Source organism: Nerophis lumbriciformis, linkage group LG17 (genome assembly GCF_033978685.3).
Source record: "Nerophis lumbriciformis linkage group LG17, RoL_Nlum_v2.1, whole genome shotgun sequence".
NCBI lineage: Eukaryota > Metazoa > Chordata > Actinopteri > Syngnathiformes > Syngnathidae > Nerophis > Nerophis lumbriciformis.
The window spans coordinates 12,044,740-12,061,243 of NC_084564.2; the positions used below are offsets into that span (position 1 = coordinate 12,044,740).

A 16,504-nucleotide genomic window follows, 5' to 3' on the forward strand; every position below is an offset into this window, starting at 1 on the left:
TAAAAATTACTAAATGCCTGCCTTCCGCACCAGTGCAGCTTGAAAAGGCTCCAGTCCTCCACCCCTGCAACTTCGAAAGGGATAAGCGGTAGAAAATGGATGGGTAGATGGAACGAAAAATATCAACAATACAGTAGCATTGGCCACTAGAGCTTGCCATTGAGCATCGCGGCTGCTGATTGGCTCAATCTAAGGCAGCAATACTAAAGGATTAAAGGAGTGTAAAGGTGACTATGTGGATGTTTAGAGTGCCATCCATCCATCCATTTACTACTGCTTGTCCCTCTCGGAGTCGCGGGGGATGCTGGAGCCTATCCCAGCTGCACTCATGCGGAAGGCGGGGTACACCCTGGACAAGTCGTCACCTCATCGCAGGGCCAACGCAGATCTCCTAATATTAAAAACCTATTTCAGAGGTCTTAAACAGTTTTCTGTGTTCTACCTACGAAAATATTCCATTTATAATGAGAAATTCCTACTTTGCAGAAATTAATTTACCAGTCAGGCCCGGAACCAATTAACAGCGATAAACAAGTTTATTGTATGTCCCTATCAATACTATTAACAAGAGAATCCTTATTATCATTTAAAGAAAAATAACCTAAAGTTAAACTTCCTTTGAAATTGTATTTTAATTTATTACGATAGGGACAAGCGGTAGAAAATGATGGATGGATAATAGTACTACAGTAGAATTAATATTAATAATACTATACAAAATACAAATACTATTTAGAAATGATTGTCCATAGCAATCTTGTGTTTTCATAAAAGCTAGATTTTTTATATATATTTTTTCCAAATAGAGCATTTAACAAAGAAATAATTTTGATGTTCTTGATAAAATTGTTTTATTTACACATGTTGAACAGTATAATACACAAGTAAGAATTCAAATGGAGTGTAAAAAAAGCATTAAAAAAACTTAACAATTCAATAGAAATGTAACACGTTATAAGTTTGCGTTCCAGTCAACAGGCTGGTTCATCGGTGCTGATGAAACAGGAAGTCCTGAAATGTTTGACACGGCGTGAAAGTCTCCTGTTGGCTTCCTCAGATGTATTCTCTGGGCGCGGACGAGCGGCTCGCTGGGTACTTGGCGGGGTACGTGTCCTTCGGGGGACAGTTGGCGCACAGGAAAGCACCGCCTATGATAAGGAGGGCGGAGGCCCCCCATCCGATGAAGAGGGCGGCCCCAAGCTCCCTCTTCTGAGAGCCGGTAGTCAGCGGGTTGTAGAAGTCCCTGATGATGGTGTTTGCCGTCCAGGACACAGGGATGAGGCACAATACTCCCGCCAAGATGAAGACCACACCAGAGGCAACGCAGATTTTGGCCTTGGAGCTCTCATCCTTCACACAGTTGGTGCACTTGCCCCCCGCCAGGCATAGCAGCACGCCCAGGACGCCCAGCATGATGGCGATGATGATGAGTGCGCGGGCGGCCTGGAGGTCGCGGGACAGAGCCAGCATGGAGTCGTACACCTTACACTGCATCTGGCCCGTGCTCTGGATCACGCAGCTCATCCAGATGCCCTCCCACGACGTCTGAGCCGTGACGATGTTGCTGCCCACGAAGGCCGTCACCTTCCACTGGGGCAGAGCGCACACCACAATGGTCCCGATCCAACCGATGATGCAAAAGGCGGCGCCCAGCATCTGCAACCCTGCCGACACCATGACTGAACGCTGTAGATTTACCAAAGTACGCTTGAAATTCGAACCGGAGAAATCCGTCTGAGTAAATGTTTGAGCAAGGCTGGAGCAGTTCTTTTATACACCAAACACACCTAGACCTGTGACGCCCCCCCTCACAGGCATGTGTCATCATGTCAGGTGAATGCTGCAGGTGTACTGGCCGCGCTGTGACTCACTTTTTAGATTAAAAAAACATCAGCCCCTCCTTCTAGTCGTCTCTTTTTCCGTTATGACATGTTCCACTTTACATGATGTGACTAACAAATAATGCCACCTTGTAAGTAAATATTATGTAATATTCTGAGCAGGTGGATCAACAGGTTATTTAAAGCCAAATTAAGATCACAACTAGGATGTGGCCTATGATTTATATTGCAGCATATCGCTATACCAATATGTCAATGATAAATCATTTGAGTTATAAATGATAAAATAACTATTTTAAAACGGATGACAAAGGCGGTGGAACAGGGGTTAGTGCATGTGCCTCACAATACGAAGGTCCTGAGTTCAATCCCAGGCTTGGGATCTTTCTGTGTGGAGTTTGCATGTTCTCGCCGTGACTGCGTGGGTTCCCTCCGGGTACTCCGGCTTCCTCCCACCTCCAAAGACATGCACCTGGGGATAGGTTGATTGGCAACACTAAATTGGCCCTAGTGTGTGAATGTGAGTGTGAATGTTGTCTGTCTATCTGTGTTGGCCCTGCGATGAGGTGGTGACTTGTCCAGGGTGTACCCCGCCTTTCGCCCGAATGCAGCTGAGATAGGCTCCAGCACCCCCCGCGACCCCGAAAAGGACAAGCGGTAGAAAATGGATGGATGGATGACAAAGGCCCCTAATTTAACTGCTGACTGACGTTAGCAGAGTAACACATTGCTTCATTTGCGGTTGTATTATTTTCTCAGAACTATTAATCTACTTGCTAATTGACTGTTAATATCTGGTTATTTTCTGTTCTAACATGTTATATTTAAAATGTAAAAAGCACTTATTCTTCTGCTGTTTGAATACTTTACATATGTTTAGGACAATACTACACATTTGGGTATCAATCCAATACCAAATAGTTACAGGGGCAGTATTGGCCATACCAATACTGACATTTTAAATTTTCAAGACTCAATTTTTGATCACAAACATTATCAGAGAAAAACATGACGATATCAATTAAACATTCAAATTATTTCCTTATTCCCCTTTATTACATACACAATGTATAACAATGTCAATAGTGCAAAATAACTAAACAAAAGCAAAAACTACCGTATTTTTCGGAGTATAAGTCGCACCGGAGTATAAGTCGCACCTGCCGAAAATGCATAATAAAGAAGGAAAAAAAACATATAAATCGTACTGGAGCCCGGCCAAACTATGAAAAAAAACTGCGACATATAGTCCGAAAAATACGGTACTATTGGGTTTTATTTCCTGAGTTTGTAACAACAAAAGCAACAAAAAACTATTTTGTAGTCATGAAAAATAATGATCTAATCATCATTACTGTCGATGTTTGTATCAATCCGCCCATCCTTGTTTACTTTCAAGAGCTTTAGCTTTGCAGCTAGCTATGCTTTTTTGTATCCTCTGGTGTGAAGTGTAGCATGTTTAGGTATTCCTTACCATTTAGTCTACTGGTTTTCAAACTTTTTTTTCATCAAATACTACCTCAGAAAAAACTTGTCTGTCCAAGTACAACCATAATAACCAACATTAAAATACAGTAGGGCAGTAGGCCTAGATACTCATTAAAACAAGGCAGACTTTTTTAAACATCTATAGTATACAGGTATATAGTATTTTTGGCCACTGCAACATTACACACAGTTTGAACAGTAACACTGTGTTTGAATATAGGAAAATAAAACATTGTCCTTTAACCAAGTGATTCTTTGGCGTACCACTTGATGGAGCCCGTGGACCACTGGTGGTACACATACCACAGATTGAAAATCCTTGCTCTAGTCCCCCAGTGATAATGGTACTATTTGCTGCCATAGAGGTGAGGATTAGTGATTTAAAAGCGGCTTCACATTGTTGAGGGACGTTAGCTGCTAGCTCGCCAGCGAAGGCGCTAAATTACTTTTGGGATGTGGTCAAATGATTTGTCGCTGTCAAATTAGCGGGACACAGCTTGAATTTGTCATCAACATGCACAATATGACAATAGTATTAAAAAGCTCTATCGTCTACTAAATTTATACTACTAAGAAATTGTGCACAACCTGCCAAAATGCAGAAGAAATAAAAGATTGAAGGACTATACAATGCTTAGATAGCATGAAAACATGCCTCTCAGTGGTTGTACAAGAATGACAGCAAACTGACCGGTTTAGAAAGAACTAGGATTTTTAAGGGCGATACCATAAAGTCAAATGAGTCCAATGTTTCAGAACAAATGTTGAGAACAAATGCAGAAATATATTTAGTTATGGTGACAAGGACATTTCTAGTGCTTGTGGAAAGGTATTTCTGTGGCCGTGATGAGTGTTATGTAATGAAATGATGAATATCCATGAACCTCCAGCATTTGCTTCATATAGATCAGGGGTTGTTAACCTTTTTAACCTCGGGGCCCAACTTTCCCACCCACTCAAATATTAACACTGAATTAGTAATGTTACTCTTGATTTTAATCATATTCAATATTTATATCCAACCTACTTGCAGTCTAACAGGATAAACCTTGAAAAATTATATGAAAAATATTATTATCAAGGCTTAGGTCAGGCTGATTATGAAAATAAATATTAATCAAATATACTGCAAAAGAAGGGACTCATAAAACTGATGAAAAATTAATTTGCATATAATTATGCAGTGCTAAAATAAATACATTGTAACTAAATTAATAATAATGTTTGTTGAATAAACTGTCGCAAGTGAAAATACAAATTACCACTTTAGTTGCAATTTTTGCGTTTAAGAAACTTCTCTAGGGACTTCAGCTCCAGACTTCTTCTGCTTGTATGATATTGTCATTACTGCCACGAATGGAGGAAAAGTGTATTACAACTGAGTGCCGCTGCGGCCATACGGACCACAGCTGAAGAACAGATATTATTGGCGACTCTATAGGGGGCGCTCGCGGCCCAACAATGGGCCACATTGTTACGTCACACCGTAATCTTAAACAGACACCTTGACATACAATAAATGGTCAAAACCTATACGTTAGATAGTTTCCCAGCAGGAACAAGACATTACGGTAAAACAATGTTGAGAACTTGTTGAATAAGGCCCTGACGTTAAGCAACTAAAACCTAACGTTTGATCAACAGGCTTTTTGACAACGTTTAATCAATGTTGGGTTCTGACGTTGATTTGACCATTCACTTTTGGTCATTTTTTCAACCAATATATTACAACACAAATACAAAGTTGAAACAACATGCTTTTTGACAATGTTTATTTCAATGTCAGGTTGTGATGTTGATTTGACCATTGAAATTTGGTCATTTCCAAAAAAAAACAACGACGTGGATCCGACATTGGACATCAACATTGTCTTAATATACACATACAACTATTATAACGTTGTTTCAAAGTCAGTTTTAAGGACATGTATGTTTAATCAACGTTGTATCAATGTCTTGTGCCTGCTGGGTTGACTCCTTGATGAGTTCCTTATAGTTGGCTATAAGTCAACATTGTCAGATCGCTGTATATCACTTGTGTGCAAGAAACTAAGATACCTTTGTCACTTCTTGCTGTCTGCTGATCTGACCATGAGCTCAAAGAGTTGGCGGGTTCATTTCCCCATATTATAGTCTGTATAATCATTGTCTATAGTATGTAAATATTTGACTTATATTGACACACAGCATCATTTTACTTAGCAACCTCTTTACAATTTGTGGCACTTTTATTATTATTATTTTGCAAATTTTTACTTTTTGTTTGACCCCTTTTACCGTATTGCTTTTGCACTATCTTGTTCAGCTCATTCATTGTTTATGTTCTTTGTTTGTTTTTTGCTCTATGCTTTTTTAACCTGTAAAGCACTTTGGTTCAATATAAAAGTTGTTGAAAACGTGCTATATAAATAAAGTAGAGACTTGACTTGACTTGACAAATCTAAAACCATAGAATGCTGCAAACTATTGAAAACAATGTCTTGTATTTTTGCGCAGCCCCACACAGAATCACACAAGCATGCGAGAAGAAACAAGATAAGGAGTGGGGGGGAAAAAAAATCAATCTGACCTCTCAGCGACACTTGAAGGCCTTCAGGAAGCTGCAGACCGGTTAGGACTAGACGCACACTTCACCCTCAGGGTCCTTGTTGGTCCATCGCTGGGTCTCTACAGCAGCATGAAGACACCAGCAGGCCAAAGGACAAGTGATTCCATCTGACAAGAGAGGCAATGCTCAGAAAAGGCAAGGGGAGCCGCAGATTGTCCCGCACATGAATAGAGGCAGTGTCTGAGAGCCAAAAGTGGACTATAATACCTCTTTTTTATCCAACATTAAAGCCACTTCGGCCCGGCTGTGGAGATTGGGTTCCACAAACCTAAAGGACGGCAGGAATGTCCACAATTAATACTCTGAGGAGAGATGGTTTCAGGGTCAGATTAGAGAGCTCTTTGCTCAAGCAGGTTACACTCAAAGATATGAATAACGTTTTAATACAATATATCTATCTATTAAAGGTGGGCAGATTGATTTAAATATCATTACTATCAAAACGTATCGAATCGATACCAGCATGATAAAATCGGCATGTTTCAGTTCTCTTCCATGTTTATTGTGTTCTTAAAATAATAAAATAACATTCTTACAAAAAAAGAGAATACTGCAAGCTATTGGATACAGAAAGGATTTGGTTTGGATCCACGAGTAGTTTTTGGTTTTGTTTAGTTATTTTTTTTGCACAATTGACTTTATTTTGCTCAAACAATTGTATATAGTATAACTGAATATGAAGATGTGGTCCTGATGGCTTCATCTAGCCAGGATCTTCAGCTCTCACTGGATCGGTTCGCAGCCGAGTGTGAAGCGACTGGGATGAGAATCAGCACCTCCAAGTCCGAGTCCATGGTTCTCGCCCGGAAAAGGGTGGAGTGCCATCTCCGGGTTGGGGAGGAGACCCTGCCCCAAGTGGAGGAGTTCAAGTACCTAGAAGTCTTGTTCACGAGTGGGGGAAGAATGGATCGTGAGATCGACAGGCGGATCGGTGCGGCATCTTCAGTAATGCGGACGCTGTATCGGTCCGTTGTGGTGAAGAAGGAGCTGAACCGGAAGGCAAAGCTCTCAATTTACCGGTCGATCTACGTTCCCATCCTCACCTATGGTCATGAGCTTTGGGTTATGACCGAAAGGACAAGATCACGGGTACAGGCGTCGAAATGAGTTTCCTCCGCCGGGTGGCGGGGCTCTCCCTTAGAGATAGGGTGAGAAGTTCTGCCATCCGGGGGGAGCTCAAAATAAAGCCGCTGCTCCTCCACATCGAGAGGAGCCAGATGAGGTGGTTCGGGCATCTGGTCAGGATGCCACCCAAACGCCTCCCTAGGGAGGTGTTTAGGGCACGTCCAACCGGTAGGAGGCCGCGGGGAAGACCCAGGACACGTTGGGAAGACTATGTCTCCCGGCTGGCCTGGGAACGCCTCGGGATCCCCGGGGAAGAGCTGGACGAAGTGGCTGGGGAGAGGGAAGTCTGGGATTCCCTGCTTAGGCTGCTGTCCCCGCGACCCGACCTCCGATAAGCGGAAGAAGATGGATGGATGGAATATTGTTATTATTGTGTTGATATTATTACATTGTCTTGTGGTGTGGTGTCTATATATTGTTAAATTGTTTACACAAATAGGTATGTTGATTAAATAAAAAATACTTGTTTGCCTTGAATCTTTAAATTATTTGAATATAATTACTTATTTTGGTTATAATCATAATTGACATATAGAAAGAAATGATCAATATCAGAGATTATTTCCCTGTATTTCCTCGTTTACCAAAATTTGCAGTATCATTCACCTTTGTTATTTATCCTATTTATCCATCCATCTCTCTGAAAATATGATAGCTAGCTAGCCTTCAGAGGTACTAATACACACAACTTTAATATTAAGGGTCTAAACTGACCACTTAGTGAGCATAAATGTCAAATACATCAGATACTACAAGTCCCGGAATGCACTGCCATACCTGTTAGGTTGTTACGTAAGCTAGCTGTCCCCGGCACCTTTGTTGGCAGTTTTTACTCGTTCTGAGTCGTTAGCGCTAACGTAGCTCCTTTGAATCAAGTTGAAGTGTTAGTTCTGTCACACTAATCAGTCTGGTGGGTTCTACCGATTTGAAACACGTCAAACTGTATATTTGTTCTCTAAACTGTGTCGCTAAGTCACTTTAGCTGTAAGCTAAACATGGCTGGTTCTTGGCGTACCTGTGCGCTACAGTATGGCGGCCTTTGAGGGTCAAAAAGCATCAGGCGAAATGTTCCATTGGTTAAAAACAAAAAACAAATCGATGTATATACAGGTAAAAGCCAGTAAATTAGAATATTTTGAAAAACTTGATTTATTTCAGTAATTGCATTCAAAAGGTGTAACTTGTACATTATATTTATTCATTGCACACAGACTGATGCATTCAAATGTTTATTTCATTTAATTTTGATGATTTGAAGTGGCAACAAATGAAAATCCAAAATTCCGTGTGTCACAAAATTAGAATATTACTTAAGGCTAATACAAAAAAGGGATTTTTAGAAATGTTGGCCAACTGAAAAGTATGAAAATGAAAAATATGAGCATGTACAATACTCAATACTTGGTTGGAGCTCCTTTTGCCTCAATTACTGCGTTAATGCGGCGTGGCATGGAGTCGATGAGTTTCTGGCACTGCTCAGGTGTTATGAGAGCCCATGTTGCTCTGATAGTGGCCTTCAACTCTTCTGCGTTTTTGGGTCTGGCATTCTGCATCTTCCTTTTCACAATACCCCACAGATTTTCTATGGGGCTAAGGTCAGGGGAGTTGGCGGGCCAATTTAGAACAGAAATACCATGGTCCGTAAACCAGGCACGGGTAGATTTTGCGCTGTGTGCAGGCGCCAAGTCCTGTTGGAACTTGAAATCTCCATCTCCATAGAGCAGGTCAGCAGCAGGAAGCATGAAGTGCTCTAAAACTTGCTGGTAGACGGCTGCGTTGACCCTGGATCTCAGGAAACAGAGTGGACCGACACCAGCAGATGACATGGCACCCCAAACCATCACTGATGGTGGAAACTTTACACTAGACTTCAGGCAACGTGGATCCTGTGCCTCTCCTGTCTTCCTCCAGACTCTGGGACCTCGATTTCCAAAGGAAATGCAAAATTTGCTTTCGTCAGAAAACATGACTTTGGACCACTCAGCAGCAGTCCAGCTGGTGTCGGTCCACTCTGTTTCCTGAGATCCAGGGTCAACGCAGCCGTCTGTCTTCCGCCTTTTTTTTCACCATATATGGTAGAGATGTACCAATATTCAGTAAATTACTTCTTTTTCTTAATACCACGTTGTGGAGCAGACTGGCTCGTACATGCACATGCATCCTCCGCTGTTGCCATTTCTAATACAAAGTAGTGGATAGTTCTAACTTTAATCTGTCAGTAGACTCTATATGAAGGCACTAAAAACTACGACATGGCTGACGAGGAGAAGACGCGGTTGAAGTGGAGACACCTAAATAAGACCGCTAAGAGAAGAGACGGTCAGAAAGCGGCTTGAAGATGGTCTGTAGAATATAATCTATGCAACATTTTGACCAAAGAACCACCATTACATGTTATGTAGACCACAAGGAAGTGTTTTAAATGTACAAAAATATGACCTCTTTAAGGCAGAAAATGTATCAAAGTGGCACCTGCATCCTTCAACTGTTCTGTAATGTGGCCCTCGAAACCTGTGAGAAAGAGCCTGAGGCAGTCAGGAGTGACAAGTGTCGGCAGGCCGTGGCGAGGCAAGCCCAGACTTCCCCCCTCAATGACTTTGCTTTCAAATATCACATATCACAGTTTAACTTTATGAAGACCCGATGATACAAAAAGCCACACTCCTATTGTCTGCTGTGCAAAAAGGCGTCATTCAGTGCGGTCATGCAAAGCAAAAAACTGTAACACAATAACTCTTGATGAGGGGGAGGTGTGTTCTGGCTGAGGCACGGTTACCATGGTAACAATCAGCTCGGTACCTGCATCCTCCACTTCCTGAGTGAAGAACACTGAGCAGGCTAGAGAAAGGGTCATCAGAGTCATGTGACCCGACACGTCTTTTTCCACAAACGACCTGTGAGGAACCAAAACTCAGTCAAACAATCCCAGCCTTCAGTTTGGGGCTGAGAGACATTAAAAGCTGTGAGTCACGTCGCACACCCGAGAAGGGATTGCACACGTGTGTGTGTTTATTCCTGTATCGGCCATGTGTGTGTGATGTCATCACAGTGAGACTGGCGCTCAGACAGAGTCACAGTTTCAGTGTGGTAGCAGTTTCCATCTTTGAGTCACAGCTGGTGATGCAACACATCTGATTATTTTGGTACAGAAACTTTGCTTTGGTAGAGGTGTACCAATTTATTTTGGAAAAATAACAGATATTCATTGTTAAAGGGATATATTATTAGCTGTTACACTAAGTTGCTTTGTCACCTATAACACAAAATTCCGTATTTTGGCCTACATTTGATCAGTTTTAACTAGTGATGTCCGATAATATCGGTCTGCCAATATTATCGGCCAATAAATGCGTTAAAATGTAATATCGGAAATTATCAATATTGTTTTTTTTATTATCAGTATCGTTTTTTAAATTTTTTTATTAAATCAACATAAAAAACACAAGATACACTTACAATTAGTGCACCAACCCAAAACACCTCCTTCCCCCATTTACACTCATTCACACTCATTCACACAAAAGGGTTGTTTCTTTCTGTTATTAATAATTCTTTAAAATGTAATTTCGGAAATTATCGGTATCGTTTTTTTTTATTATCGGTATCGTTTTATTTATTTTTTATTAAATCAACATAAAAAACACAAGATACACTTACAATTAGTGCACCAACCCAAAAAACCTCCCTTCCCTCACACTAATTCACACAAAAGGGTTGTTTCTTTCTGTTATTAATATTCTGGTTCCTACATTATATATCAATATATATCAATACAGTCTGCAAGGGATACAGTCCGTAAGCACACATGATTGTGCGTGCTGCTGGTCCACTAATAGTACTAACCTTTAACAGTTAATTTGACAAATTTTCATTCATTACTAGTTTCTATGTAACTGTTTTTATATTGTTTTACTTTCTTTTTTATTCAAGAAAATGTTTTTAATTTATTTATCTTATTTTATTTTATTAATTTTTTTAAAAGGACCTTATCTTCACCATACCTGGTTGTCCAAATTAGGCATAATAATGTGTTAATTCCACGACTGTATATATCGGTTGATATCGGTATCGGTAATTAAAGAGTTGGACAATATCAGAATATCGGCAAAAACCCATTATCGGACATCCCTAGTTTTAACATATTTAATGTATCAGATCCCCTTGTATCCTTTAATTATTTTGTATTCTGTGTCTTTATTCTGTTTTTTTATTCAAGAATTGTATCGGAAAATTACCTGCCAGCAGTTATTTTAAAGATAACAAGCTGTTTACTCAAACGACTGGCAGTTTTATGGTTTGCATTTTGTTCCCTTGATGTACCCAAAATTAACCTAACCATTTTGTAAAAAAAAGGCAAAACAAATAAAATAAGAATATAAGTTTGTGTACATATTTAAAGATTATTTTAAAAATTATGTTGTTCGGATCATTATTCCACATTTTGTCCTTACATTACGCTGTGGAGGGGGGCGTGGCCTGCTGGCCTGCCGCGGAACGGGGTGTGCAAGGACCGGCCTCGAAGACAGCGACAGGTGAGTGTATGGCCCAGGTGGGCCTTGTTATCCAATCACCTGTTGCCTTTATTAGCAGCAGCCGGCATGAGACACGTTGTTGGAGTTGGAGTGGGAGCCAGAGAGAGAGAGAGAGAGACACAGACGCAGAAAAAGACATTTTACTGGAAAGCAAAAACCTGGCACTATTGAATGAAAAGTAAAACAGTGTTGTACCCCTGATCCGGGCTCTCGTGGCAGTGTGTGGTGGTCCGAGGAACCCACTAGAGGGCAACCTCTACATACGCCTTTTTGTTTTTCTGCGGCCCCTTTTCCCAATGTTTCTTTTTTCCCCCATTTTAGGCTTTTGGAGTTTCCCCCCCTTGCCCGGATTTAGGTTCAGATCAGGAGATGTTGTTGTGGTTTGTGAAGCCCTTTGAGACACTTGTGATTAAGGGCCACAGAAATAAACTTTGATTGATTAATCCCCACATCTGCGGTCCCCTCCAAGATTTCTCATTGTCCCATTGGGTTGAGTTTTTCCTTGCCCTTATGTGGGCTCTGTACCGACGATGTCGTTGTGGCTTTTGCAGCCCTTTGAGACACTCGTGATTTAGGGCTATATAAGTAAACATTGATTGATTGATTGATCGATTGAATTCTGGAAATGTTGTTATTTTGTACAAAATTAAATTATTAAAAATTTGTTTCCCATGGTTTGAGTTTATTTAAGCCGCAGTAAAATTCACGACATTGGTATCATATAAAGTAGTACAATACACTTTGATAAATTAACGATGATACTGATCAATTTCTAGAGAAACAGCTGGCATGCTAATCTCGATATCTTAAATGTTAACATGAGTACAAGGCACATCGATATCCTTACCCCATCTAAACAGAACAATATTGTCTTTTCTTCTGCCAAGATGAGTATATTATTTGTGGTTATGTATATATAAATATATGTATATGTCTATATATAACTCTGTTGAAAGATTTCAATTTGTAGGCTATACTTTTAGAGTACATTCATTAATACTGTGATAATAATAATAATAACCGTGTTATGACATTTTAACATAGTTAAATCCCAAATTTGGAACAAACTTCTTGCACATATAGACTCCAAAAATATGTCTTGTAAAACAGCTTAACTTGTCAGATGTGAGTTAAGAAAGGGTTAAAACTGAGCCGTAAATACATATCAGACGGTAGTCCGTTAGAAACCAGTATGTGAGGAGAACCGGTCTGACCAGCTTCTGCTCTCACGACAAGTGAATGTTTTACAGGTGGTTACATGTTCATTTCTGCCAGTGTATTTTATTTATTTTTTTAACAAGAGGCTGCACCTGCTGTGCATTTTGTTACACCCCACCACCCCGCTTAGAATGCCTTTATTTGTGTGTAATGCCGTATGAATATGATGCAGTGTACAAACCCTGTTTCCATATGAGTTGGGAAATTGTGTTAGATGTAAATATAAACGGAATACAATGATTTGCAAATCCTTTTCAACCCATATTCAGTTGAATGCACTACAAAAACAAGATATTTGATGTTCAAACTCATAAACTTTATTTTTTTTAGCAAATAATAATTAACTTAGAATTTCATGGCTGCAGCACGTGCCAAAGTAGTTGGGAAAGGGCATGTTCACCACTGTGTTACATGGCCTTTCCTTTTAACAACACTCAGTAAACGTTTGGGAACTGAGGAGACACATTTTTTAAGCTTCTCAGGTGGAATTCTTTCCCATTCTTGCTTGATGTACAGCTTAAGTTGTTCAATAGTCCGGGGGTCTCCGTTGTGGTATTTTAGGCTTCATAATGCGCCACACATTTTCAATGGGAGACAGGTCTGGACTACAGGCAGGCCAGTCTAGTACCCGCACTCTTTTACTATGAAGCCACGTTGATGTAACACTTGGCTTGGCATTGTCTTGCTGAAATAAGCAGGGGCATCCATGGTAACGTTGCTGGATGGCAACATATGTTGCTCCAAAACCTGTATGTACCTTTCAGAATTAATGGCGCCTTCACAGATGTGTAAGTTACCCATGCCTTGGGCACTAATGCACCCCCATACCATCACACATGATGGCTTTTCAACTTTGCGCCTATAACAATCCGGATGGTTCTTTTCCTCTTTGGTCCGGAGGACACAACGTCCACAGTTTCCAAAAACAATTTCAAATGTGGACTCGTCAGACCACAGAACACTTTTCCACTTTGTATCAGTCCATCTTAGATGAGCTCAGGCCCAGCGAAGCCGACGGCGTTTCTGGGTGTTGTTGATAAACGGTTTTCGCCTTGCATAGGAGAGTTTTAACTTGCACTTACAGATGTTGCGACCAACTGCAGTCACTGACAGTGGGTTTCTGAAGTGTTCCTGAGCCCATGTGGTGATATCCTTTACACACTGATGTCGCTTGTTGATGCAGTACAGCCTGAGGGATCGAAGGTCACGGGCTTAGCTGCTTACGTGCAGTGATTTCTCCAAATTCTCTGAACCCTTTGATGATATTACGGACCGTAGATGGTGAAATCCCTCAATTCCTTGCAATAGCTGGTTGAGAAAGGTTTTTCTTAAACTGTTCAACAATTTGCTCACGCATTTGTTGACAAAGTGGTGACCCTCGCCCCATCCTTGTTTGTGAATGACTGAGCATTTCATGGAATCTACTTTTATACCCAATCATGGCACCCACCTGTTCCCAATTTGCCTGTTCACCTGTGGGATGTTCCAAATAAGTGTTTGATGAGCATTCCTCAACTTTATCAGTATTTATTGCCACCTTTCCCAACTTCTTTGTCACGTGTTGCTGGCATCAAATTCTAAAGTTAATGATTATTTGCAAAAAAAAAAAAAAACGTTTATGAGTTTGAACATCAAATATGTTGTCTTTGTAGCATATTCAACTGAATATGGGTTGAAAATGATTTGCAGATCATTGTATTCCGTTTATATTTACATCTAACACAATTTCCCAACTCATATGGAAACGGGGTTTGTATTAGTGCACTGATCATGCCAAGTAAAGTAGTGCAAGTGCAGTCTTTGCACTGCAATGCTTCGTAAAAATGCCATAAAATGCCAAAATACCCGAGGATTACTGGAAGCATTAGCCAATAACTGTCATGATTGAGCTTGTGTCTGGATTCTGATAATCCACAGAGATGTGCTGTCTGATAAAAGAAAGATTCCACAAACTACTTAGTTTTCATATAAATATTTAGCATCTAATGCAGTCTGTTGCCCAAAATATGACATGGGAGAGTTTATTATGAAGTGTAATGAGTACAACAAATATTACTAATGGTGTGTACTATTTGATGGAAAGGCGATCTTGAGGACGTTAAATCTACTTGTTTCGGGCCTGCGGTCGGTCGGCTCAGAGATGGCGGTGCTGGGTCTGCTCAGCATCCCTTCTCGACGTTTTGATGGCGAGAAGGCGTGAAATGTTCAATCCTAAGTGAAGGTCTGAGTGACCCCCTGCGATGCTCGCAACTCAACATAAACATCAGCAAAACATGTTGCGTGCCTCCAGGCAGGAGGAGGCCCGCCGGAATGCTGAACGTACTGTAAAAGAGACTTGTTTCAAACAATGTGAAAGTGTTCTGAGGTTTGTTACATTGTTTTGCACTTCCCGGCCTTGTGGGTGTTTGTGCGTGTTTTTGGCATTTGCAACATTTTCCCCTAAGCAGTTGTTTTTAATCTTGCGGCGTTTATGTGATTGCAGAATTTAAATTTTTTGCATTTTACCGGTGCAATTGTTTTTATGAGGTTTGAGCAGTTTTGGTGTTTGACTATTTTTCGGGTTTGCAGCAACTTGAGCCTACTCGCCCCATAGGAGAGGGAGAGAGGGCGCCATTGAGCAGCAAAAAAAAGTAACGCCCACAGAGAGAAACAGAATCATTACCAGATGGAATTACTAATGCGGTTAGTTCATACTTGCCAACCCTCCCGAATTTTCCGGGAGACTCCCGAAATTCAGCGCCTCTCCCAAAAACCTCCCGGGACAAATATTCTCCCGAAAATCTCCTGATTTTCAGCCGGAGCTGGAAGCCACGCCCCCTCCAGCTCCATGCGGACCTGAGTGAGGACAGCCTTTTTTCATGACGGGAGGACAACAGGGTGACAAGAACTAAATCATCCAGACTAGAGATAAATTGTATTATTATGTTTATCTTACCTAAAAATAAATATATTTATTAATTAAAAAAAAAAAAAAAAAAAAATTTTTACTATATTTTGCTAAAAACATCAAAATTAATTGTATTTTTCTTTGTATTTTTTCCTGACTCCTTATTACATCCAGCCATATAATTATACATTAAAATAAACATATTTGAAATAATTGATTTTAAATTATCATAATAATTCATTTAAAATGACCATATTTAATTATTAAAATAATTGCTTGTTTATCAACAACTTTAGCATTTTATTCATTACATTTTGAAACTCTCAGAAGCCAAGTTATGTTATATTCCTTAAGATTTATTTATGCAAGTTTGAAGTATCAATTATCCAAACACAGTTTTGTTTGCATATTTTCAGGATATATATATATACATATATATATATATATATATATATATATATATATATATATATATATATATATATATATATATATATATATATATATACATACATATATATATATATATATATATATATATATATATATATATATATATATATATATATATATATATATATATATATATATATATATATATATATATATGTATGAAATACTTGACTTGGTGAATTCTAGCTGTCAATATACTCCTCCCCTCTTAACCACGCCCCCACCCCCCACCTCCCGAAATCGGAGGTCTCAAGGTTGGCAAGTATGGGTTAGTTTTTCTAGTAACGAGTAATCTTACACATTTATTTTATGTATGTTACAACGCCATTATCAATATTATCAAGACAGCTTT

General features: G+C 39.9%; 3 protein-coding genes across 4 annotated transcripts in view; all 3 read right to left on the minus strand.

Annotated features, from left to right (window-relative positions):
• Positions 1–6,031, minus strand: part of LOC133614501 (claudin-4-like) — a 32,233-nt gene extending 26,202 nt beyond the window's left edge. The window contains exon 1 of the mRNA XM_061972500.1: positions 5,899–6,031. The gene's annotated coding sequence lies outside the window, so the exon portion shown is untranslated. The remainder of the gene's footprint in view (positions 1–5,898) is intronic.
• LOC133614503 (claudin-4-like) overlaps positions 1–6,041 on the minus strand; it is a 28,869-nt gene extending 22,828 nt beyond the window's left edge. Inside the window, exon 1 of the mRNA XM_061972503.1 lies at positions 5,899–6,041. The gene's annotated coding sequence lies outside the window, so the exon portion shown is untranslated. The remainder of the gene's footprint in view (positions 1–5,898) is intronic.
• Positions 827–6,041, minus strand: LOC133614502 (claudin-4-like). Of its 2 annotated transcripts, XM_061972502.1 has the most exons (2): positions 5,899–6,041; positions 827–1,664 (listed from the first exon to the last, which is right to left on the minus strand). In XM_061972502.1, the coding sequence occupies exon 2, from the start codon at positions 1,654–1,656 to the stop codon at positions 1,054–1,056; it is 603 nt and encodes a 200-aa protein (XP_061828486.1). In that variant the 5' UTR covers positions 1,657–1,664; positions 5,899–6,041; the 3' UTR covers positions 827–1,053. The 2 variants fall into 2 exon arrangements, with proteins under 2 accessions (XP_061828486.1, XP_061828485.1); XM_061972501.1 differs by lacking the exon at positions 5,899–6,041 and having other exon boundaries at positions 827–1,752.
• Positions 6,042–16,504: the final 10,463 nt, after the last annotated feature.